Source organism: Phocoena sinus, chromosome 15, assembly GCF_008692025.1.
Source record: "Phocoena sinus isolate mPhoSin1 chromosome 15, mPhoSin1.pri, whole genome shotgun sequence".
NCBI lineage: Eukaryota > Metazoa > Chordata > Mammalia > Artiodactyla > Phocoenidae > Phocoena > Phocoena sinus.
This window is the reverse complement of record NC_045777.1, coordinates 80,728,876-80,753,621: the sequence shown is the minus strand read 5'-3', so window position 1 is coordinate 80,753,621 and position 24,746 is coordinate 80,728,876. Positions and strand designations below refer to the sequence as shown.

The 24,746-nt window shown below is 46.9% G+C and overlaps 1 protein-coding gene across 2 annotated transcripts in view; it reads left to right on the top strand.

The window, feature by feature from the left end:
- The window catches only part of COL26A1 (collagen type XXVI alpha 1 chain), a 174,696-nt gene that overhangs the window by 74,561 nt on the left and 75,389 nt on the right, over positions 1-24,746 (top strand). Inside the window, exon 3 of one of the 2 annotated variants that reach the window (XM_032603779.1) lies at positions 966-1,063. In XM_032603779.1, the coding sequence (XP_032459670.1) occupies positions 966-1,063 (98 nt within the window). Of the gene's footprint in view, positions 1-959; positions 1,064-24,746 lie in introns of both variants that reach the window. The other variant, XM_032603778.1, reaches the window with a different exon arrangement.

Sequence of the window (24,746 nt, the reverse complement as noted above, 5' to 3'; positions counted from 1 at the left end):
TTGCTGCAAGGGCCCCACTACTGAATTGCAAGTTTTCACTGGAGTGTCTCTCTCTCTCATCTGTCAGGCTGGGATTTTCTCAAGGATGGGACTCCGTTTTATTAATCTGTGACCACAGTATTGCCTGTAGTTGATGCTCAATAAATATTCACTGGGGACTTCCCTGGCAGTCCAGTGGTTAAGACTCCATGCTTCTACCACAGGGGGCAGGGGTTCAGTCCCTGGTTGGGGAACTAAAATCCCACATGCCATGGGGTGCGGCCAAAAAAAATACATATATATATTCATTGGATGAATCAACCAAAAGAAATAATGATTGGGAAAAAGTTGGAGTTAAGTGACTTGTGGGTGTTTGGAAGTTGTACAGGTTCTAATGATATTTTTCTTTTCCTTATTCATTATCTTGGGCTGCCTTAACAAAATATCATGGACCAGATGGCTGCAACACAGAAATTAATTTTCTCAGCCAGCCACCTCTCTGTGTCCTCACATGGCCTTTGTTCAGTGTGTGCATGTGCACAGAGAGAGATCTCTGTCTGTCCTCCTCTTCTTAAAAGGCCACCAATCTTATTGGATTAGGGCCCCACCCCTCTGACCTCATTTAACCTAATTACCTCTTCAGAGCCTATGCTTAAGTACAGTCACATTGTGGGGGTTAGGGCTTCAACATATGATTTCTGGGAGACACAATTCAGTCCGTAGCAGTCATTTCCCCACACTAGGGGGCCACCCTTGGAGATTTGTGGGAAGGCAGAGCTGGAAGGGACTTTAAAATGCACCCGACACAGAGAGGGGTGGTCACTCACCCAGGGCCACATAGCCTGTGGGCACAGAGCTAGGATGATGGGCTCTACTGCCTGGGGGGCTCCCAGAGCCCTAGGCTGGGTGGTTTCAGCAGGAGTGGGATCTGGAGTGGGCAGGTAGGTGCTCACACTGTCCTGACTCTGCCCTTGTGTTAGTTACAGGACTCTGATCAGACCCACGTACAGAGTGTCCTACCGCACAGTGACGGCGCTGGAGTGGAGGTGCTGCCCTGGCTTTACCGGGAGCAACTGTGACGAGGGTGAGTCTGCCGGGGGCAGGGGGCAAGAGGAGGGGGTGCTGGCCGGGCCGAGCTTCAGAGTCTACAGATGCTCCTCCCTCCCCTGCCCTCCTTCTGCAAGCAGCTCTCCTTTCTTCCACATTCCTTCCTTCTTTTTCCTAAGCATCCCTGAACCAAATGCTCGGGACTGGCCAAACTGGGGAGAGCCTGGCACCCTGCCTGTGGGCACAGAGGTGGGGTCCCGTGTGCACTGCTTGGGCCAGGCATGAAGGAGAATCGTGAGCCCTGGCCTGAGGAGGAGAGTCAGTGTATAGCCTATGTCTTCTGCTCTGGCTCTGACTTACCCCAGAGCCGGGGCAGGCAGAGCTGGATATCTGGGCTCTGAGCAAATGCAGATGAGGACCCAGGAGCCTTGAAGCCACGCTGGTTGTAGAATAAGGCAGATGGACCTGGTGGGCGGCAGCAGCAGGAAGGTCTCACCCTGCTGCCCTGGCCCTGTTGCTGGGCAGGTGCCCAGAGGGAGGAGGGGAGGTCGGGACCCAGAGCCAGAGCCTTCCTTCTGAGCCCAGGAGCCAGGCTCAGTCTGGCTCTGGAACTTGATGGGCGCAGAGAGCAGCGCTCAGGTGGGATTCAGAGACAGCAACAGAGCCCATCCCTGCCGCACCCACATCCAGGGACAGTGGGTCCTGCCTGACAAACAGGTTTGCAGCCCACCTGGTTTTCCAGGAGAGCTGGGCAGTCCCAAGGCTCAGGGGTCAGTTTTGAATTTGGAAACAGTAGTTCTCCTCAACCTCAACTTTCTGACAAAATGATCCTCTCTCATCTTTTTTTATTACCTAACTTACTGATTTTAGTTATATGTCTATTTAAAATATACGTACTCTATATGTGTATGCTTTTATTGTACACTGCCTAAAAGTCTTTGGATTACAAATAATAGCCGAAGAGCAGCAGGGGCAGTAATAATAATGGTGATGATGCTTCAGTGAGCCTGTGGCCCAAAGCTGAGCTGAAGGAAGGGGTTGGGACATGGAAGCGTCCAGTGGTACCTCCTTTACTGGTCTGTGAGCCTGATTCTGGGAAGGGAGGTGGACAGCCTCAGGGGCTGGCCCATACTTGGGGGGCGCAGGACTGCCTGGGCCTTTCTTTGGGGAGAAACAGAAGGGACCCCAGGTGTGAGGGGAGGCCTGGCTCCCCCAGGTGAAGGCGTGGGTGGCAGGACTTTGTGCTTTATGTGTTGAATGACCACGGCTCACACTGGGTCCCTTGTTGAGGTCGGAGGCCCTCAGAACCAGCTTTGGACCATGGTTGTGGGAGAGACCTCTGGTCCCTCCAACAGAGTAGAGCAGACCTGTCCTCTGGATTCTGCGAGGGGCTGGGGAGACAGGGCTTTCAAGGGCAGTGACTGATTTACCCTTAAGTAACTGACTCAGCGCTTTTCAGTGACCAATAAAATAAATACCATTGGCTCCACCCGATGAAGTACTGGCTTGCCATCAAGACTTCAACTTTAGAAGCCCTCCCTAAGCCTTAGGAAGGCTCCTGGGTCCTTCTTTCAGCTCCGGAGCCTCTGAGGGCACCCCCCCCACCCCGCCCACCACCTCGTCATCGCCTCGGCCAACTCAAGGGGTAACTAAGCCACACCCGAATGGGGCCCCTTCCTTCCTCTCTTGGAAACACTGCAGTGCTGGAGCGTATATGTTTTTCATCTCTCTTCATATTCTCTTCATTAGAGGAATGAATGAACCACGAGATGAAGTGTAGTAAGTCTCAAAATGTGTAAGTCATAATTCTCACACAAGTGGCTTGTGAGCGTGCGTTGTATTGAACGCATGGATTGTGGAACCAGCAACATGGCAAAGCTGATTCAAAAGAGATTAGAGAAACTGATAAATATGCAGATTGGGGTCCCCAAGACCATGCTTGGGTTGCTGCCCTGAACCAGAGCTCTTAGTGGGACTCAGTCGTGTATACGTGGTGGCTTCCTGCATGGCTGAACTGTTTCTAGCCCCTCTGGAGGTTGAGCTGGCACAAGGGATGCCCCCAGAAATCACAACGTTGGCATAGACTCTCTGGCCCAAGGCTCCCAGACCCTCTTATCAGATAGGACATTTCAAGAGCTTAGAGATACCTCCCAGGAGCCAAGTGCAAAGGCCAGACCTCTCTTTGGGTTAGGTTAATCCTTTACTGATGTGTGTGTGTGTGTGTGTGTGTGTGTATACACATATATATGAATATACACATATATATGCATATATTTCACACATATGAAAATATAGGAACTGTGGTATATTTTAAATATATGTGAAATAAGAACCTGAAATAAAATCACTACGTTAGATCCTACAGGACAATAAAAACAAAACCTTTGGGGTTATCCTTTCTACTGAGCAGAAATCGTTTACATATCCCCAGTTTTGTACAAGTTAACATCCAGCTTTGCAGAACCTTGGCTGTAATACACAGTGAATGGCAAGTAAACAAGGTGAACTTCCCCCAGGAAGTCCCATGGCCCTTGGGTGGGCTCCTTAGAGAATGCTGTAGTGTGACGCTAAAAGGTTAGGCCCTCACCTTTTTTGCCCACGTCCATGTTTTGGGTAATTCTTGCAGACCGAATGGACGAAGCACAGCATTTGGCGGGCAGCAGACCTGGCATGTGTGGGGGGCAATCCTTGTTCTCAGGGAGGTTCTGCCCATCAGGACAGGAGTAGGTTCAAGCAGGGCTGGGGGCCCATCCTTCCTGGGAGAGGAGATGTAACTGTGAGCTGGTCAAATGCCCCCAAAGTTGCCCGCCCTTGAGAGCTTGGCACCTCTCCTCCAGAAGAAAGCTCTGACCTGGTAGGCCACAGGGATATGGATTATCAATGCACTCACCAGAAACGTCTCGGAGTCCTGAGCTAATTATTAAGGGGTGTCGGCACCACTCCAGACACTGTCAGCCTCAGAGTCTCTGCCAGCCCCTCCCTGGTGGAGGAACCTTCCAGATTCGCCCACTTCGATGAGGAATGCGTGTTCATCTTAGGGCATGGGATGAGACTTGCCTCTTTCAGGGAGTGTCAGGGTTGAGCAGCCCCTTCCCAGCTCTGAGCATGAGGGTCCTGGGAACCCTGCGGGGCTGAGGAATTCCTGGGAGCGTGAGGCCCTGGGCTGAGGTCGGGACTGGCTCCTGTAAGCCCTGGTAAAGACTTTGCATTCCCAAGCAGGAAACAGTAATGACAGAAGACAAAATCAAGGCAGTGTCCGTGACTTCAGACACATTCCTGAGATGGTTGTGGAGGGGTCTGGACCATGAACTCCCACTCGGTTCCCAGTCCAGCCTCTCTGGAAAGCCAGCAGGTCAGAGGTGCCCTCCTCTGTGGTTTTGCTTTGGTTCAGATGAGATTCCCCAGGAGATGCATCTTTCTCTGCTGTGTCTGGCTTTCCTTCCAAGTTGTCAGGTCTCTGGTCTTACTTTTCATGGTCTGTTTAGTGCCGTGTTTTTCGCATTTTTGTGCCCCCCTTTTTTGTGACAATTCCCTTGTCTAAAATGTCCCCAAGCGTAGTGCTGTCGAGTGTTCTTAAGTGCAAAAAGACTGTGATGTGCCTTCCTCAGAAAATACATGCGATAAGTAAGCTTTGTTCGGCATGAGTTATAGTGCTGTTGGCTGTGAGTTCAATGTTAGGGAATCTACACTATATATTCAATAAGATGTCTTTCGATAAAAGCCCACATAAAACAAGGTTATGTATTGATTAGCTGATGAAAATGTTGTGACCAGATGCTCACAGGAACCAAATCCTGTATTTCTCCCATGAGTGATGGTTCAGTATTCACTAATTCAGAGTTCTGGGGACTTTAGGAAATGTAACTACCATGAATAAGGAGAATTAACTGTATCTATAACATCTATCTAGAAGTATTTTTTTTCTTATTACAAAAGCAAGTATGTGTTCCGTGTAGAAAAAGTGAAAACATCCAGAATTATACCTCTTAAGGTAACCTCCAGTCTCACTTTGGTGAAAAGCCTCCAGACCTTTTTCTGTGCTTACATGTCTGTTGTACTCTACATGCTGTTTGATAACTTTCTTTTACACATAAATTGTCATGAACATCTCTCCTTGTCAATAAGGTGCTTTCTCTCGTACCATTTTCAGTGGTGTGGAGTTTGGGTATACACTTTATTAACTATCCCCCACTAGAAGATATTTAAGTTGTTTCCATTTTAAAAATTGCTGTAAACATCTTTTTTTTTTAACTGAGGTAAAATTTATATATACAGAGTACACCAATTCTAAGTGTACAATTTAATAAGTTTTGATAAATGCATACTGTTTCCATCACCTCCCAGAAAGCTCCCCCCGCTTAGCAACCTCTGTTCTGATTTCTATCATCATAGATCAGTTTTACCTATTCTTGAACCTCATGTAAATGGAACCATACAGTATATACTCTTTTGTGTATAGTTTCTTTCACTTAGCATAATGTTTTTGAGATTTATTCATGTTGTTACATGTGTATCAGTAGTTTATTTTTGTTACTAATTATTGTTCCATTGTATAAATAACCACAATTTTATTCACCCATTCTTCTGTGGATAGATGTTTGAGATATTTCTAGTTTTAGCCTTTAAGCTTCTGTGAACATTCTTGTATATGTCTTTCTATCAATATGTACGTTTTTACTTCCCTTGGGCAAATCCCTAGGAGTGGAATTGCTCGGTTGTGGTGTATGTTTAACTTTATAAGAAAGAGCTAAACTATTTTCTAAAGTGGTTTTACCATGTTACACTCCTATTAGCAAAGTATGTTCTAATTGCTCCATATCTTTGTCAATATTTGGTGTTGTCAGCCTTTAATTTTAGCCATTCTAGTGGGTATGAAATGCTCTCTCATTGTGATTTTAATTTGCTCTTCCCTGTTGACTTATGATGTTGAGCTTTTTTTTTTTTTTTTTTTTTTTTTTGCCGTACGCGGGCCTCTCACTGTTGTGGCCTCTCCCGTTGCAGAGCTCAGTGGCCATGGCTCACGGGCCCAGCCGCTCTGCGGCATGTGGGATCTTCCCAGACCGGGGCACGAACCCGTGTTCCCTGCATCAGCAGGCGGACTCTCAACCACTGCGCCACCAGGGAAGCCCATTGAGCATCTTTTTGTATGCCTAACTGATGTGCTTACTAGCCATTTGTATATATTCTTTTGTGAAGTGTCTTTTCAAGATTTTGCCCGTTTTTAACTGAGTTGTTTAATTTTAATAAGAAGCAGCCAAATTGTTTTCCAAAGAGATGTTAACGTTCTATACTCTCACAAGCACAGTGTTCCAATTGTTCCACATTCCTGCTAAGATTTGATGTTATTAGTCTTTTTAAATTTAGCTGTTCCAGTAAGAATGGAATGGTATGTAATTGTACTTTCTTCTTTTTTAAGACTGTTTTGACCACTCTAGTTCTTTTGCATTTCCATAACAATTTTACAATCCTTTTATCAATGTCTACAAAAAAAAACAGTCTATTGGAATTGGGGTTAGGACTGTGATGAATTTGCAGACCAATTTGGGGAGAATGGAGGTCTTAATAGTGAATCTTCTGATTCATGATCATGGTATAGTTCTCCATTCATATAAGGCTTTAATTTTTCTCAGCAATACTTTGTAGTTTTCACAGTGGAGGGCTTGCTTATCTTTTATTAAATGTATTTCTAAGTATTTCATATTTTTAGTGCTTCTAAAAAATGGGATTGCTTTAAAAGTTTTCATATTATAATAATTTTGCTGTTATTATATAGAAATATATTTGATTTTTGAATATTGACCTTGTGTCTGAAAACCATGCTAAATCCATTTATTAGTTCTAGCAGCTTATTTATTGATTTGTTTGGATTTTCTAAATAAACTATCATGTCTTCTGTGAATAAAAACATTTTTGCTTTTTCCTTTCAAATATTTTGCCTTTTATTTCTTTTTCTTGCCTTATTGGACTGGCTAGAACTTCTAGTAAAATGTTTAATAGAAGTGGTGAGAACAGATATACTTGCTTTGTTCCTTATCATAGGGGAGAAATTCTCAGTATTTCACAATTAATTATTAAGTATGTGATTAGCAGCAGATTTTTTATATATGCCGTTTATCAGATGAGGACAGTCACTTCTAAGTTTGTTGAGAGTATTTGTCAGGAATAGGTGCTGAATCTTATCAAATGCTTTTTCTACATCTATATTGAGATGATTATATTTTTATCCTTTATTATGTCAATATGGCACATTGCATTGATTTGGAATACTAAACTAACTTTTTGTTCCTGGGAATAACCTTATTATTACTGGGATAAACTTCTTTTGGATGCATTATTCTTTTTTATATTTCCATATTTGTTATTTATCTGTAATTTTCTTTCCTTCTAATGTCTGCCAGTTTTTAATTATGAGGACTTAGCTGTTCTCATAAAAAAACTTGGGCATTTTTCCTCCTCTATTTTCTGAAAACTTTTTTTTTTTTAAAGATCATACTGCTTTTTCCTTAAGAGTTTAATTGAACTTTGAGTTCACAGTGAAACCATCTGGACCTGTAGTTTTCTTTGTGGGGAAGTTTTTGATAACAAATTCATTCTCTTTCATCTATATAGGGCCACACATGTTTTCTATTTCTTACTTTAATAATTATTTACACATTTTAAATTAACTTTATTGAAGTGTAATTTGCATACAACTCATTACATGTATTTAATTTACACACACCAGAAGTATACAGTTCAATAAGTTTTGACCCCGTGAATGAGTAATTTTCTACATAATTCTCTTTTCTCTGGTATTCCTCTCACCAAATTTGCCTCAGCCTCCTTGTACTCTGATTTCTCGCTCTTCAATTCAGAGAGATTGCCATGTTCTACATAGTGTCACCCTCATGAGCTCCAGTGCAGAAAGTGCTTCCAGGAATTACCTTGTTTGTTTTCCTTCTCTCAGGAATCAGTGCTCATATTGTTCAATGTCTGTGGACATTTGTTTCATAAATTTCATCCCATTTTCTAGTTGTTTATGGTGGGAGGGCAAGTTCAGTATGACTTAGTCTATCATGACTGGAAGCAGAAGTTACATATTTTCCTTTATTGGGTTTTTAGTTATACTTCTCTGTATCATGTATTAGTACTCCTTCTAAGGATTAAAATCTGTATGCTTAACTTATCATGGTAAACTTAGAGTAAATATGGGATTATTCCATGTAAAATGAAAGAAAATTTTAACAGTACAATTTTAACAGTTCATTTATCTACCCCACCATCCTTTGTGCTATTGTTGTCATATGCTTTATTATTTATTTGTTTTAAAGATTTATTTATTTAGGGATACATTGGGTCTTAATTGCTGTGCATGGGCTTTCTCAGTTGTAGCGATCGGGGGCTACTCTTCATTGCAGTCCCCAGGCTTCTTGTTGGGTGGTTTCTCTTGTTGCAGAACATGGGCTCTAAGCACGTGGACTTCAGTAGTTGCAGCATGTGGGCTCAGTAGTTGCGGCATGCAGGCTCTAGGGCATGTGGGCTTCAGTAGTTTAGTTGCTCCGTGGCATGTGGGATCTTCCCAGACCAGGGCTTGAACCCATGTCCCCTGCATTGGCAGGCAGATTCTTAACCACTGTGCCACCAGGGAAGTCCCTCATATGCTTTAAATATGAATATGTTATAAACTTTACAATTCAATATTATACTTTTTTGCATTAAACAGTCAGATTACTATTTAAGAAGTGAAGAGAAGGAAAAGTAGTCTTCTCTGTACTCCATAGCTATCATTTCCAGTGATCTTTATTTCTTCCTGGAACTCTGAGCCTTCATCCAGAATCCTTTTTCCTCAACCCCAAGAAGTTCTTTCAGCATTGCTTGTAGTACAGATCTGCTTGTAGTGAATTCTCTCAACTTAAAAAAAAATTTTAGTAACTATTTTGCCTTAATATTTATTTATCTATCTATCATCTGTCTATATTATATATATATATATATATATATATCATAAAATACACATAACAAAATTTACCATTTCAGCCGTTTTAAAGTGTATAATTCAGTGTCATTAAGTACATTCACAGTGTTTTGCAACCATCACGCTATCTAGTTCCAGAGTTTTTTATCACCCCAAAGGGAAACCCTACACCCATTAAGCAGTTATTTCTCATTCTCTCCTTCCCTTAGCCTTTGGCAACCACAAATCTGCTTTCTGTCTCTATTGATTTGCATATTCTGGATATTTCATGTAAATGGAATCATACAATATGTGGCCTTTGTGTCTGGCTTCTTTTACTTAACATAATGTGGGGTTTTTTTGTTTTTACTTTTGGCTGCGTTGAGTCTTTGTTGCGGTGCGCAGGCTTCTCATGGTCATGGCTTCTCTTGTTGCGGAGCGTGGGCTCTAGGTGCATGGGCTTCAGTAGTTGTGGCACGCAGGGTCAGCAGTTGTGGCACGCGGGCTCAGTATTTGTGGCTCGCGGGCTCTAGAGTGCAGGCTCAGTAGTTGTGGTGCATGGGCTTAGTTGCTCTGCGGCATGTGGGATCTTCCTGGGCCAGGGATTGAACCCATGTCCCCTGCATTGGCAGGCAGATCCTTAACCACTGTGCCACCAGGGAAGTCCTTGACATAATGTTTTGAAGCTTTATCCAAGTTGTGGCATAAGTCTGAATAATGAATAGTATTCCATTATATGGATGCACTACTTTTGTTTATTCATTCTTCAGTTGATGGACATTTAGGTTGTTTCCACCTTTTGGCTATTGTGATTAGTGCTGCTATGCACATTCATGTACAGGTTTTTGTTTGAACACCTGTTTTCGATTCTTTTTGGTGTATACTTAGGATTGGGAATTTCTGAATCATGTGGTAATTTTCTGTTTAACTTGCTGAGAGACTGCAAAACTGTTTTCGTAGTGGCTGCACCATTTCACATTTCCGCCAGCAATGTACAAGGGCTCCAGTTTCTACACATTATCTACAGTACTTCATTTTCCATTAATTTTAAAATATTTTTATTGAGTTTATAATTGTGGATTGATTTCTTTTTCTTTCAGTTATTTTAAAGTCTGGTCATTCTATTGTCTTTTTGCATCCATTATTTCAGGTGAGAATCTGCTGTCATTATATTGTTTCCACACTAAGATTGTTTCCTTTTCTCCTCTGGTTGTTTTAAGAATTTTTTTTTTTATCCTTGCCTTTCAGCAGTTTGACTATGATGTTACCAAGTGGGATTTTAGAAATCCTGCTTGGGGTTGTTTAAGCATCTTGGATCTATAAGTCAATGTTTTTGACCAAATTTGGAAAATTTTGTCCATTATTTCTTCAAATATATTTTTCTGCCCTATTCTCTCCACTCCTCTTGAGATTCCATTTGCATACATGTTAGATTGCTTGATACTGTCATTGAAGATCTTTTTTCCCTCTGTTCTTCAGATTGGATAATTTCTGTTGATCTGTCTTCAAGTTCATTGACTATTTCTTCTGACTTTTACAATCTTCTGTTAAGCCATCCAGTGAAATTTTCATTTCAGATATTATTCTTTTCAGTTATAGAATTTCTGTGTGTGTGTGTGTGTGTGGTTTTTTGTTTTGTTTATATTTCCCTGATAAGATTTCTGCATGTAATTTATTTTTTATCCAAGAATGTAATAGCCTGCTTTTAGGTCCTTGTTTCCTATTTCCAACATCTGGGTCATCTTATGGTTTGTTTGTATTGACACTTTTCTCTCGACTTGGGGAGCATTTCCCCCTTTCTTCCTCCCTTCCTTTCTCTTTCTCTCTTTCCCTCTTTCTTCCTTCCCACCTACCTTCCATGTTAACAATTTTTGCTTGTATACTGGACCCTTTGAATGATATTTTGTAGAGATTCTGGTTTCTTGGGAGAGTGTTGATTTTTGTTGTAGCAAGAAGTTAAATCACTATACATTTGTGAAGGCTTGGTTTTTATACTTTATTGGGGTGGATATGTAAATCTCTTAGACCTGGGATATAGCTTTTTCACCTAAGGCATAGCCTTTCTCTGGTTTCAAAGGCAAGCTTAGTTAGGTGTTAACTAAACCCCTTAACTTGGAGAGACTCAAGCTCTAAATCACCTTCCTTTTATTGGGTAGCAGCTTTTGTAGCCTTCCCACTGTTGTTTTCTGCTGAGCTCATTGGAATCTCCGCTACACATGCACAGTTCAGGGATCAGCCAAGGATTTCCGGGTAGTTTGTACACAGAGTTTGAGGTTCTCTGCTCTATGTTGTTCCTCCCTAATTAGATTTCTTCCCCCAGTTTCCAGGTCCTCTGGCAGCCTTAAGACTAAACAACTGCAGTTTTTGATTTGAGTTTTGGCCACCCTGCACTGCCTGAATTGGGGTGTGCCCTTGGGGGAAAAGCCATGTAATGTAGAATTCACTCGGTGCTATTCCCTTTCTGCAGGGTTGAATTCCCACCAGTTTCTGCTGGCTTTTTGTTGCTCTCTAGTGTCTTCAAATGGTTGTTTAAAATTTTTTATCTAGAGTTTGTTATTTTTATCTAAAGTGGAATTAGTCTGACATAAGCTACTCTATCCTTACTGGCACTGGAACTTTGCGACCATCTTTTTAGTTAAATTTTTGTCCACACCTTTAATGATTGCCTTAGGATAAATTCCTAAGCAGAATTATTGGGTCAAGGAGCATACACACCACATCAAGGTTTTTGAGTCGTGCTGCCAAATTAGCCCCTAGAAAGGTTGCTGATTACATTGCTGTGGACAGATTGAGAAATTCTAGAGGATAATTTCCCATTGTGGTACCTGACACAGTGCCTGGCACTTCGGGTCTGTAAAGGCTGTTGACTGACTCTGAATCTGGAACATGATTTTTGCCAGTGCTGATCAAAGGAGTCAGCATTAAGCATGGGATACAGTACCGTTACTTCATCACTAGAACTAATTTAAAAATTGTTCCTTAAGTCACATTCCACCAGTAGATGTCCCTCCAGTGAGTTCAACTGGCTGGCAGCAGAAGTGACACCAACACCTTTGCCAACATCATATAATCACATCAGTATTCCTCACCTCTGAAATGGTATTTTATAATTCCAAAAGGGCTTTCAGTCACGTTATTCTGTATTTCCACAGTATAGATGCTGCTATATACTGTCTGTGTCCCCACCCCCGCCAAATTCATATGTTGAAACCTGTTCCTCAAAATATAGGTATATTAGGGGCCTTTGGGAGGTAATTAGGTCATGAGGGTGGAGCCCTTATGAATGGGATTAGTGACCTTGTAAAAGAGACCCAAGAGGTCTCCCTCAGCCCTTCTGCCATGTGAAGACATATGAAGAAGACAGACGCCTGTGAACCAGGAACTTGGCCAAGTTCATCCAGCTGAGAAGTGGCTGATGCAGAATTGGAACCTGGGTGTCTTGCTCCTGATTAAATGACCCTTACTCTTAGTTACCTGTGACCTTTAAGGTCTTGGGAAATCCCACTCAAACTTGCCCCAGCACAAAGGACAGGTCAGCTGGACTCTCAGCTGGCTCCTTCATGCAGTACCTGCTGTGGCCTGGTCCCTGGTGTTTTTTTTTTTTTTTTTTTTTTTTTTGCGGTATGCGGGCCTCTCACTGTTGTGGCCTTTCCCGTTGCGGAGCACAGGCTCCGGACACGCAGGCCCAGCGGCCATGGCTCACGGGCCCAGCTGCTCCGCGGCATGTGGGATCTTCCCGGACCGGGGCACGAACCCGTGTCTCCTGCATCGGTAGGCGGACTCTCAACCCCTGCGCCACCAGGGAAGCCCCTTGGTGTTTTAAAGGCCAGATTTCATGTTGCTTTGGTGTTGTGGAGGAGCTTTGCCTCAAATTCATCAGGAGATGATAAGTTTCATTCAACTAGGGGATGTTTCCTCTGTGTGTGTGTGTCTGTGTGTGGGTCTGTGTGTGTGTGTGTGTGTGTGTGTGTGTGTGAGCTGGAGTCCTGGCCAGGACAGGAAATGAATCCTCTGGGCCTCCATATGGACAAGGGCAGGCCTGGGGCGAGGTGGCTCAGCCAGTGCATCCAAGCACTGAACTGATTGATTTGAGTCCAAGACGATGCTGACATTTCACCCCTGGCTTGAGCTCTGTATATGAGTGTGTTTGTGTTTTGAATGGCTGAGGGTTCAAAGCCAGAAGGAGTTCTCTTGGGAGGAGGCTGTATCCTCCTGGCCAATCTGCAGAGCTCAGCGTTTTAGGGAAATGATGTTCAGTGAATCTGATATTTCCGAGACTTGCTACCATGGCTACCATTAAAGGGTGGGACAAGCCAGTAGAACCATATATTCGAATTAGCCTGGAGGTTCCAGGCACTGTGCAAGATGCTTGGGTCACATTGATGAAAAGGAGACCTCAGGAGCTCCCAGATGGGGGTTGTGTATATGTTTCTGGGTGCCAGGGATAGAGGGTGAGCAGATAATCTGGTCAAAAAAAGGCTTTGCTAAAGAATTGTTAGAGGTGTTGTGGGACCCACCCGAGGTCGGGATTGGGGCGGGGGCCATCTTCCTCCAGCTCAGGACCTTACTCTCTGGGTCCAACTCAGCTCACTTTCTCAGGTCTGCACTCCTCTGGGCATCCCTTAACTCCTGTAGGTTCCGTCTTTCTCACTCACTGGTTTCTTCCCCTCAGCACATAAAGCATCTCCCATCTTTGCGAAAACAATCTTACTGGATCTGCATCACCCTTTACCCACCATCCCATCTCGGGCTTCCTTTCTTGGTCAAGCTTCTTGGAAGAATTGCCTTCCCTGCCTTCCCCGACTTGGCTTCCTTGCTTCCAGGGTCTTCCGCAACCTGCAAGGTAAAACCTCTGCTCCACTTACCACTCAGAGAGTCTTTTCACTGAGCGACCAGTCACTGGCCAGGAGCTGGAATGCAATACATTTCTTGAATGAATGAATGTTTACCAAGGCCGTTTTCACGGGTGTGAGATATGAGGTTCAGATGGTGGATGGATGATTCTCCCCATTGTAGAGACGAGTAACTGAGGCTTAGAGAAATGTTGATATTATTTATGTGAGGCCCTGCTGGAGCCCATGCGGGAGCTGGAGACTGAGTGATGGGAAGAAGAAAGTACCATCACCACTGCCCGCTCTCTGGCTGGCTGAGCTGGGAGGACCACTAGGGCGCTGACCATTCAACCGTTTATAACACCTGCCTCTTTCCTGGCATCTTTGGTAGACTTCCGGCCCTGACCTGACGAGGAGAATGAGCCGAGGGTCTGCTCCATTCAGCATCTGTTCTTGCTGTCCGCTTCAACAGACACTGTGGCCTCACTGATGAGATTCCAGGCCCTTTGATACTCCATCCCAGCCTGGAGTGGTTCCAGCCATCGAGATGGGTTTTGTCGTCAGGCAAGCATCTTTCGGCACCTCCCGTCATGCTGTGTGGGGCTGTAAATATCCACAGATGTCACCTGCCTTTTCTTTTTCTGGAAAGCGCTCGCATGGGGGCTAGCCCAGGTTGCTGGCGCATTACTCAACTGCTGGGCTGTCTGCGCATCCAGAGGGCTCTCGGCCCTCCCCGAGGCTGCTGCTTCTGCATCCACGGGCATTTCACAGGGCATGGCAGGGGCCACAGTGATGCCAAGGGAGATGACTGCTAAGCTCGTGAATTTTCTGAGACTCTCCTGGCCAGGGTGACACGACTTCCAGGGAAACCTAGACATTTCCCGTTGGCCACAGGGATCCGGCGTCTCTCCGGGGCAGAGGCTCCAGGTGTAAGACAAGGCTCTCCTGTCACTCCCTCTGATGTGCTGAACACAGGGAGGGAGATGGGGACCTCTGCTGAGGTGGGCAGAGCCTGGGACAGTCAGGCTCTCTTGCTCTAATCAACCACCTCTTTGAGAGGTGAGTATCGGCCAGTCCAGAGACTTGGGGCTGGACCACATAAACCTGGTATGGGGTGAGATGCTGGGGAGCTGTGCATGGGCGAGAAGGAGGGGCCAGGCAAAGGGCAGCAGGTGTGTGTTCTTCCCGCTGAGTGGCTGGGCCAAGGCAGCCTTTGTGGGGGAAACTGGGTCCCTCAATTAACAGCTGAGGCTCCAGGGAGAATATGTTCGTCCCCTAAGTGACCTGCTAGATGCCAGCGGGCTTCTTTCCAGAACGCTCAGGAGGGGAGTGGAGGACTTTCTAGAGCACAGCCTGCATGTTGGCAGGGAGAAGTTGGGCTGGGGTGGTGTGGTATTAGGAAAATAGGGGAAGACATAAAGAGAGGAGTAGTTACACTAATTCAGCAGATCAAGGAGTTGGTTTTCTTCTTCCACCTCCTGCTTCTCGTTAGGATCCTCTCTGGGGCCAAGTCCACATGCTGGGGCCCAAGGTCACACACTTTGGCTTTGGGTGGCTGCAGTAGTTGCCAGGGCCAATGCACTGGAGAGGACTGGTTTGGCCTGCTGCAGGGAAGCATTTCCAGAACCTTCCAAATGGGGCTGGGGTCCCAGGCAGTGAGCACATCACACCCACGCTGTGGCTGGGAGAGGGGAAGGGCCTTGGCCAATGGTCATTAGCCATAAGCTTATACGTGCGATGCTGTCCAGGCTGGGCAGAGCCAGTGGCTGGCAGAGGCTGTTGGTCCACCCCAGCCCCACCCTCAGGGTCTAGGGGTGACTGTTTGGGGCCTGCCTATGCTTTGGCAGAAGCCTTGGCCTGTTATGGTGGATGACGCTGTCTGGGCCCCACCCAGGGAGCACCTTTGACCCGACAACTCCATCTTCTAAGTATTTCTGCTTCTCCTCCTGGGACCTCCAGGACTGCAGTGTCATCAACAGCTCCCCGTACTCTTACTGGGGACCTCCATGTCTCGACCCCAGGTGACACATGGGAGGGTGAGGGGAGGTCTGGACCATCACGACAGTCCTAGAACTGGGGTATCCTGAAGATTGGAGAACAGCGGTGTCCACAGGATGAGACTGAGCAAGACAAACCATGAGCCCCATGCCTGAGCTGAGGAGGGGCTACAGGGAGGGCGTCCCACCGTGACCCATGATCTTAAAGAGTGACACGGCTGTGAACCACTCTCTTCTTCCCCAGAAGAGTGGTCCAGACCTCTTAGATGGCAAGGACAGGCCATGATTGACAAGCAGATGTGGGCTCATTGGACTAGGCTTCCTCTGCTAAAGCCTGCTGCTGTCCTGACCCTCAGCTCAGTCTTTTCTAGAAAGAGGACGGAGATGGGTGGCAGTCCAGCCCTTCTGAAGGCTGGACAGGACAGTTTCTTACAGTTGATCCTAGTGTTGGGAAGTTGAGAGCATGGCAGGGCCTTCCTGGTGAGGAGGGGCTGGTGGGAGCTGAGTCTCCTGGAACCACAGAATCAGCTGTGTATGCAAAGCACGTGCCAGAGCTGCGCAAGCCTGCACTCTTGGTGCCTGACCATAATCCTCACCAGCCATGTTGGAGTCATGGCAGGAGGTGGTGGGGATGCTGGAGTCCTGCCTGATGTCGCCAAGCTCACTCTTCCAACCTCCGCAGGCTACGTCCAGGGTCCCCGGAGGGAGCACGATGCAGCCCCATCAGGCACTGTTCTGTGAGGGTGGCTGGGCTGTCCTCCCCCAAGGAAGGATAGAGAGCCATCCTCTGGGCTGCCCAAGTGCCCCTTGGGGAAGCTTGACCCACTTTACCTGTATGAGGTGACAGCACAGTTTGTATTCTCATGAACTCAATGACAGGCTCTTTGGATCTGCTCGTCTTAGCTCACACTGTTGTAACAGAATACCATAGACTGGGGTGCTTAAACCACAGACATTTGTTTTGCATAGTTCTGGAAGCTATGCAGTCCAAGATCAAGATACTGGCAGATTCGGTTCTCAGTGAAAGCTCTCTTCCTGGCCACCTTCTCGGTATGTCCCCACATGGTGGGGACGCAGGGAGAGGGAGAGAGCTCTCTGGCGTCTCTTCTTATAAAGGCACTAATCCCATCATGGGGGCCCACCCCCAATATTTGCTTGGTGGCATATCTATCCATCCCTCTATCCCTCTCTCCATCTTACTTTTTGGTACCTGGGTCCTCACGTCCTAGGTGGATGGGCTCAGAGAGGCAGCTTCTTTAACATCTCATCTGAATCCCACCCCGAGCCTGTGTCTACGTGTAAGCCCTGCTTCATATTTACAGTTTCCCATCATACAGTATCTCTCCCTCTCTCTTGCTGAGCAGACTCAGTTTCCCCAATCCTTTTCCAGATCACACAGGCCACCGTGGCCTCCATCCTTGCTGCCCTGTCTGGTTCTCCTAGCCCTGGGGACCATGGTGGATGAACTTACCAGGACTGGTGGGTGGAGCTTCAGTCTGATTTGCTTTATGGGCTCCATTTAAATGTTTTTCTTCCAATGCCACGTGACCAACCAAGGCCTGCTTGGGGTCTACTGGGAGCCCAGGAAGGTTCTCTCTGCACCATTTTAACAGAATTACAGCCCCTGGGCCCTGGGCTGGGGGAGGGGAGGGGAGAACTCCAGCCCACGCAGACATCAGGAAGCGCCTTGCGGTGATATAAGGCATCAGGCCCTTTCCCGTGTAACCAGAAACCCATGGGCAGAGTGTGGTCATTTTACAAACAGGACAAGCAGAGTGGAGAACAGAGTCTCACCTCCCTGAGGACCCATACATGATCCCCTGGAGTGTGGAGTGAGCCAGGCCAGCTTGCCCAGAGTGAGGGCACCCTGGGCACCACGGGGCAATGGCTTTCCACCCATCTGGGAAGAAAGGAAGGGTTGGTCACCCTCCCCCTTCCTATGGTTCTGCTTTGCCCATGGTGGCTGTTTCCCAGTTAGAGCTCCCAGACAGGGGATCTAGGCTTGGTTCCCAGCACAATTCACATGCCCAGCACCGTGGAGCAATCAGTCTATCCCTGCAGAAAGATTCTGTATCCCTCATTCGCTTGGACAGTGGAAAGGCCACAGGCTTCAACCCAGACCAAGCGCTGAAATCCTGGCTCCACACAATCGCTCTGTCGGCAAGTCACTTCCTCTCCCTGAACCTCAGTTTCCTCATCTGTAAAGTGGGCACAATGATACTCGTCTTGCAGAATTATTAATTCTATTGCACATCAAATGAGATGAATAGAAAGTACCTGATGGGCATAGGAGGCCCTTAATAAGTGATTCTTGTTACTATTACTGTTCTCCCAACTTGCCCAGTGCTAGACACGGTGCCCAGTGCTAGGTACCAGAAATATACGTTGACTGATTATGGTGTCTTTTCCTTCCATATACGGGTGCTTAGGGCTGAAATGGACCTTAAAATCTCTGTTCTTGTACGCACACGTGCACGCACGTGCTTGTGTGTGTGTGTGAGAGAGAGCGAGAGAGAGAGAGAGAGAGAAAGATTGATTCAGTCTCTGCTGTCGTTGAACAGGCCTGGGATGTGAGTGCAGCATGAGAATTAGGCCCACAGTTTCCCAGGCACTAGGGGCCACAGAAGTGGGGTTCATTCAGCTGCCAGTGACTCTGAGCAGCCCCAGCAGGGAGAGGGCATCAGGGGTCCCTGGTCCTGCTGCAGATGCTGGGTGTCCTAGGCTGAAGACCAGGTGAGTGATCTCACCTGCCGAGGTGCTGTTCTCCTTTGGGGAGTGGAAATTTACAGCCAGGGGCTGGGGTCCAACCAAATTGCCCTTCCAGGCAGCTGATCAACACCAAAGATGCTGGGAATGGAACCTGGGAGGTGGCAGGTGGTGTGGACAGAGCTTGGGGTGCGAGGCCAGAAGTTGTGACTATTCCTGGCCAGGCGACCTTTGTAAGTCACCTGCGCATCCGTTTCTCCCCTGGAAGCGGTTGTTCTGCTGGGGAGGGGTGTAGCTTTGAGGTCTGCAAGCCTGCAGTTCTGGGCTCCCCTCAGCAGGAGCAAGGCTGTTGTAACAATGATGCTGAGCTCTGGTTATTGTAAACTTCCCAGAGAACGAGGCATACCTTACCATGATGTCATGTCTAGACACCCAGGTCAGGTATAAATTATGGAGACAAAGTAGCATGTTCAGTGGTTAGACTGTAAAACTTTAACGAGAGATTTCTGTGACTCCAACATATGCTGGGAAAGGCTGTTCTTGGGGGAGGAGGAGGAGGAAAGGCGCTTTCTTCCCTTTTCACTTCCTCTCTGGCATCTGTGGGTGGCAGGCACCGCCTTTGGGGCAAGGTCCTTGGGACTCATGGAGACTCTGGTCCCAGATGGCAGCTTCCTCCAGAGCAGGAAGTGACCGGCACTGGTTTCCGGAGACCTGGTAGCTGGAGCTCTGCCCTGCTGAGCTGGGTGGACCTTGAGCAGGTCCCAACCTCTCAGGGCCTCAGTTTCCTTATCTGTAAAATGGGGGTGGAAGAGAGAAGCTTCCTGCACGAACGTTTCCCCCTACCGGTCCTCTAGGGCCTGGCAGAGCAAAGCAGTAGACACGCGTGTGGAGCAGAAGGAATGCCTTTCTGCATTTAAGACTTACCTCCTGTGGCTTTGGTGACGAGAAATGTAGCAAGACAGAGGAACAGCTTGGGAGGCTGAAAAGTGCTGACGTGAGGGGGCCTGGCCTGGAAATCCTGGGGTCTCCTTCTGTGAAAAAGGCTGAAAGTTATGCTGGTAGCAATTTTGGGGATATCTTTGTGGCACAGATGGATGCTGTTGTGTTTTTGTTTTCGTTTCTGACACCAGATACATTGTTCCGACACCAATTCTCCAACTCCCTGACCACGACTGGGGGTTCAACACTCCAATTCAGTTCTGATACCAGCTACCTGGAGTTAGTGGATACCCCACACGTTAAGGGCTCAGTCTCACAAGACTGCCCCCCACTTCAGACGCCAGCTGCAGATGAGGTCCCCAGGCTCTCTGCACTTCCGCCGCCCTGCTGACTACAAATCTGTGGGTTCCCACGACACCCCCTCAAGTGTGATAATTCACTAGAACGACTCAGAGAACTCAGGAAAGCACTAGACTTACCATTACAGTTTTATCGTAAAGGATACAACTCTGGAACAGCCAAATGGAACAGATGCACAGGGCGAGGGGTGGGGGGAAGGGTGCTGAGCTCCCATGCCCTCTCTGGGTCTACCACCCTCCCAGCACCTCTGTGTGTTCATCCACCCAGCTCTCCAAACCCCGCCATCTGGGATCTTTATGGAAGTTCCATTACATAGGCACGACTGATTTAATATTGGCAATTGGTGATTGAATTCAATCTCCAGCCCCTCCCCCCTCCCCAGAGGTCGGGGCTGGGGCCGAAATTTCCAACCTCCTAATCAAGTGGTTGGTTCCCTTGGCTACCAGCCCCAGCCCAAAGTTATCTAGGGACCCAACCGGAGTCACCTCATTAGTATGAACTCAGGTGTGACTGAAAGGGGCTCCTTATGTATATCAAAAGATGCTCCCTTCACTCTGGAAATTCCAAGGGTTTTAGGAGCTTGGTGCCAGGAACTGGGGACAGAGATCGAATATATACATTTTATAATACCGCAGACACGAAGGCCTTTGTAGCTGGGATTGACAATGCTGAGGCCGCTGAGGACGCCCACCTTGGGCCCTAGGTTAGAGGCAGCGGAGGCCCTGGTGTCTGGCAATGACATTCCGTGGTGCCAGAAGCCATGGGGCACAATCCAGGGGTCTGTTCCCAGACGTTGTGTACCCGACAGCATGAGGGCTCTGCTGCAGTCATGCATGTGGCACAGGGATGGCCAAGCTTTTGAACAGGGTGGCTAGCTTTGCGGGGCACTTGTGCCTTTGCTGTGTAGGTGGGCCCATTCAATCACGGAAGGCATCGATGCCAGACAGTGGTACACTGCATGCGCTAAGGATGCGGACTCTGCGATCCCTGTACATGTGGACCAGGGTCATGTTCATCACATGAAAATGCGATTGAACATGGAAAATGACCCCCAGGGGACCACAGAGCAGCTGGGATGAGGACAGCCTGTCCCTCAGCCAACTGTTTCACCATCAAACCACATTTATGAAGTGCCCACATATCTGAGGAGCCCATAAACACTGGAATCTATGGCGCAAACCCTCAGTCATTCCAGCTGAAGTGTTGCAGGGGGTGGAGGGGCCTCCCTGGGACCCTCAGGCTCTGCAGAGGGGGTGCATTTGGCCCTGGGTCCCCTGTTCCCATAAGAACCTCCTAAATGTTCTTTGTGGCCAAGCATTGCCTGGACTACCCCTCAGGCGAGGCTGCATTTCCTGACTTGGGGTTGGAATGTTCCAGAATCTCTGTGCCTCACTCTGCTTTGAACAGTTATTTATTGCCTGGGCCTCTCATTCAGCGCTTCTCTCCCAGTCTCGGGGTTTTCTCCTCCTGCCCCTCCCTCTCGCCTTCTTCCCATCCTCCTCCTCCTGGTTCTCCCAATTGCCTACATGTCCATCTTCCCAACTACTCTATGAGCTGCCTGGGGATTGGGTCTTTCTCTGCTGCTCTTTGTTCTGCATGGACGCCACCCAAAGGAGGAAAAATGCGGTTTGCAGCCTCTCGGTCTACAGTCAAACCTGGCCCCAGTATTTCTTAGGTATGAAATTTTGGACAAGCAAATGATTGCCTAGAGCCTCACTTTCCCCAGCAATGAAATGGGAAAGTTAAGGCTTACCCTGCGGGGGTCTTAGGAGGTTCTAGAGGCTTCTGGAAGTGCCCAGCTCACTGCCCAGCTCCTGGGAGCACTCAACTGGTCCAGTGCCTGGCCCGAAAGAAGCAGGTGCTGCCTTGCACCTGGCCCTAGGGCACGATTTCCTTTTACCTTCCCGGTAACCCCATGGAACAGGCAGGCGTCGCCATGTTCCCATTTTACAGATGAGAAAGATGAGGCTAAGTGGTTAAGTGCGTAGATGAAGCCCACATGCTTAGTAAGTGATTGATCCTGGACCAGAAACCTCGTCTTGCCTTTGAACTGCTCCACACTAAGGAGGAAATGAATGGATGAATGAGTGATTACATACAGGGTCACGCTGTGGCTGCAGCTGGCTCTGCTTCCCCGGGCTCGGGGAGAAGGCCTGGGAAGGATGAAGAGAAGCAGGTGGCTGGCTGGTTGTTCTGGCATCAGGATAGGTCTCCAGACGCGTCATTCAGAGACCGAGGGCCAGGGTGGATGTCCAGGCCACTGGATCACACGGTGGACTCATGGACCAGGGCTGTTTGCATATATCACGTGCATCTGTGTCCTGTTTGTAATGTGCGCGTGTGCCTAGTGTGTACGGGATGTGTGTGGTGACTATGCATATTGTCCGTGTACGCATAACACTGGTGCAAGTGCACACGTGTGTGAGGGGTGGGCGTGCTGTCTATGCATGGTGGGTGCTTGTGATACGTGTGAGTGTGTGAGGGGTGTGTATTTTGGCGGGTGAATTGTAAGGTATTTGTGTCTATGTGGTATATGTGTGTAGTGAATTATGATGTGTGGAATGTCTGTGCACATGTGTGCATTAGTGTGTGAGGTTTATAGGTGTGTGCAGATGTGTGGTGAGTGTGTAGTAAACCCTCCGTGATGTTCTCGTGGACTGGTTAGATTCCCCTGAGATAATGTGTCTAATCTTGAACTTGGAGGGTGTCCGTCTGGCCACTTGCATACTGGGAGCTGAGATGGGGAGGAGGGCTGGGGGGGAGGTTCTGACCCTCAGCCTGTAAACTTGCACTTAACCCTCAGGCTTTCTGTATGGCTCCCTCACCCTCCGTCACACCTGGTATTCTTCCATCACGAGATTCTGTTTTTTTCTCTCCAGAGAGTAAGTCTCCAGTTTTATGCCTGAGTGGGCATGAGGACCTAGAAACTTCTTCCTCCTTGAGACTTTGCCTCTGTCCTATTTTTAGCACCTCCATATAGCTTCACTTTTCTGAGCACCTGATCCGCTGCCCTCTGGGGGAGGGAAACGAGCTTTTCTCAGCCTGTCCAACTGCTGACTCAGGACTCAACACCCTTGAGTCAGCAAGGGCAGCTCCCATTTGTCCATTTGTTTTGCACTTTTCACGCTTGCTGCAGTTGACTCCTCTCCTATTTTCTTTTCTTTTTTAAAAAAATTAATTTTATTTATTTATTTTTATTTTTGGCTGTGTTGGGTCTTCGTTGTTGTGCTCAGGCTTTCTCTAGTTGCGGCAAGTGGGGGCTACTCTTCACCGTGGTACGCGGGCCTCCCATTGCTGTGGCCTCTCTTGTTGCAGGGCATGGGCTCTAGGCACACGGGCTTTAGTAGTTGTAGCACATGGGCTCAGTAGTTGGGGCTCGCGGGCTCCAGAGCGCAGGCTGAGTAGTTGTGGCGCATGGGCTTAGTTGATCCCCGGCATGTGGAATCTTCCCGGACCAGGGCTTGAACCCGTGTCCCCTGCATTGGCAGGCGGACTCTTTTAACTACTGTGCCACCAGGGAAGCCTCTCCTATTTTCTTTATCCTTGTCAATTTATATCTTTAAAAAACCCAACCCCCCAAAACTCTTGCTGTCACTTTAGTGGGGTTTCAGGAGAGTGTGGATAAATGTGTATCTGACATCTCTGCTGAAAACAGGTGAGCCAAGGAAAATGGCACGTCCCTTTGTGGAGGCATATGTCATGACACAGGGCAACTTAACTCAGTAACCCTTAGTACCTCTTACCATACGAATGATCAAGTTAAACTCTTAATTTAAAAAATGTACATAAGAACTATTTCAAACTAATGAAAAAGTACATAAAACACCCCATAAGATACTTAGGTACCCACCACTGAGATTAAACAGCGGTCGTCAGCATCATCTCTTATTTGCTTCAGAACAGTTTTTTCTTTTTCTTTTTAAACTTTGAAATAATTCAGAACAGTGTCTTAAAGACATAAAATGTTGACAGGTATGGCTAAAGCCAGGTACAGCTGAAGCCCCACTCTCCATGCCTTTTCTATGTTTCCTTCCCAGACAAAACACTAACCTCAAGTTGGTGTGTGCCCTTCTCAGGCAAATTTCTATACTATTATTATATGTATTTAAATCTATAAAAATATATACGACTATGTGTTTTAAAATTTGCATACGTGATGTTCTGCTGAATGCATCCTTTTGCAGTTTGCTTTTTCACTTAAGATATTTGTGAGCTCCATTCATAATGACTTTGTTACCCCTAGTTCATCAATTTTGATTTCTAGTATTCCACTGCATGAATATACTATACTACTCCACAGCACGAATTTATTTATCATTCTCCCACTAAAAGACGTATTGCTTCCATTTTTTCACAAATACAATCAAGACTACAGAGAATGCCCTCAGGTCCTTCTGTACATGAGAAAAGGCTTGCCCAGACCGAGAATGCTGATCTTTAACTCTTTGAGATAGTGTCAAATTGCTCTCCAATCTCGTCGTTCCAATTTCCACCCCACCAGCAGTGTACAAAAGTTCCCCATTGCTCTATATCCTTGCCAATATTTGGTGTTGCCAGATGTGATTTTTCTGTACTCCGTTAGATGAAAAAATGTATATCAATTTCAAGATCTGCATTCCCCTAGTACCTCTGAGTTTCAGCTTCTTTCTGTTTTTGTTTGTTCAAAAATGTTTGTATGTAGCCCTGACTCTTGAATGATAGTTTAGTTGGGTATAAAATTCTGTGTTGACAGTTACTTCCCCCCCTGCACTTTGGAGATACTGTACCATTATCTTCTGGCCTCTGTTGTTGCTGTTGAGTGGTCTACTGAAGACGTCTTTGGAGATAGTTCATCTTTTTTTTTTTGGTTGATTGTAAGTTTTTGTCTGCCTTTGGTGTTCTGCAGATTCACTGTGACTTGTCTAGGTCTGGATCGGTTTACTTACCTATTTGGGACGCATTGCAGTCTTTGAA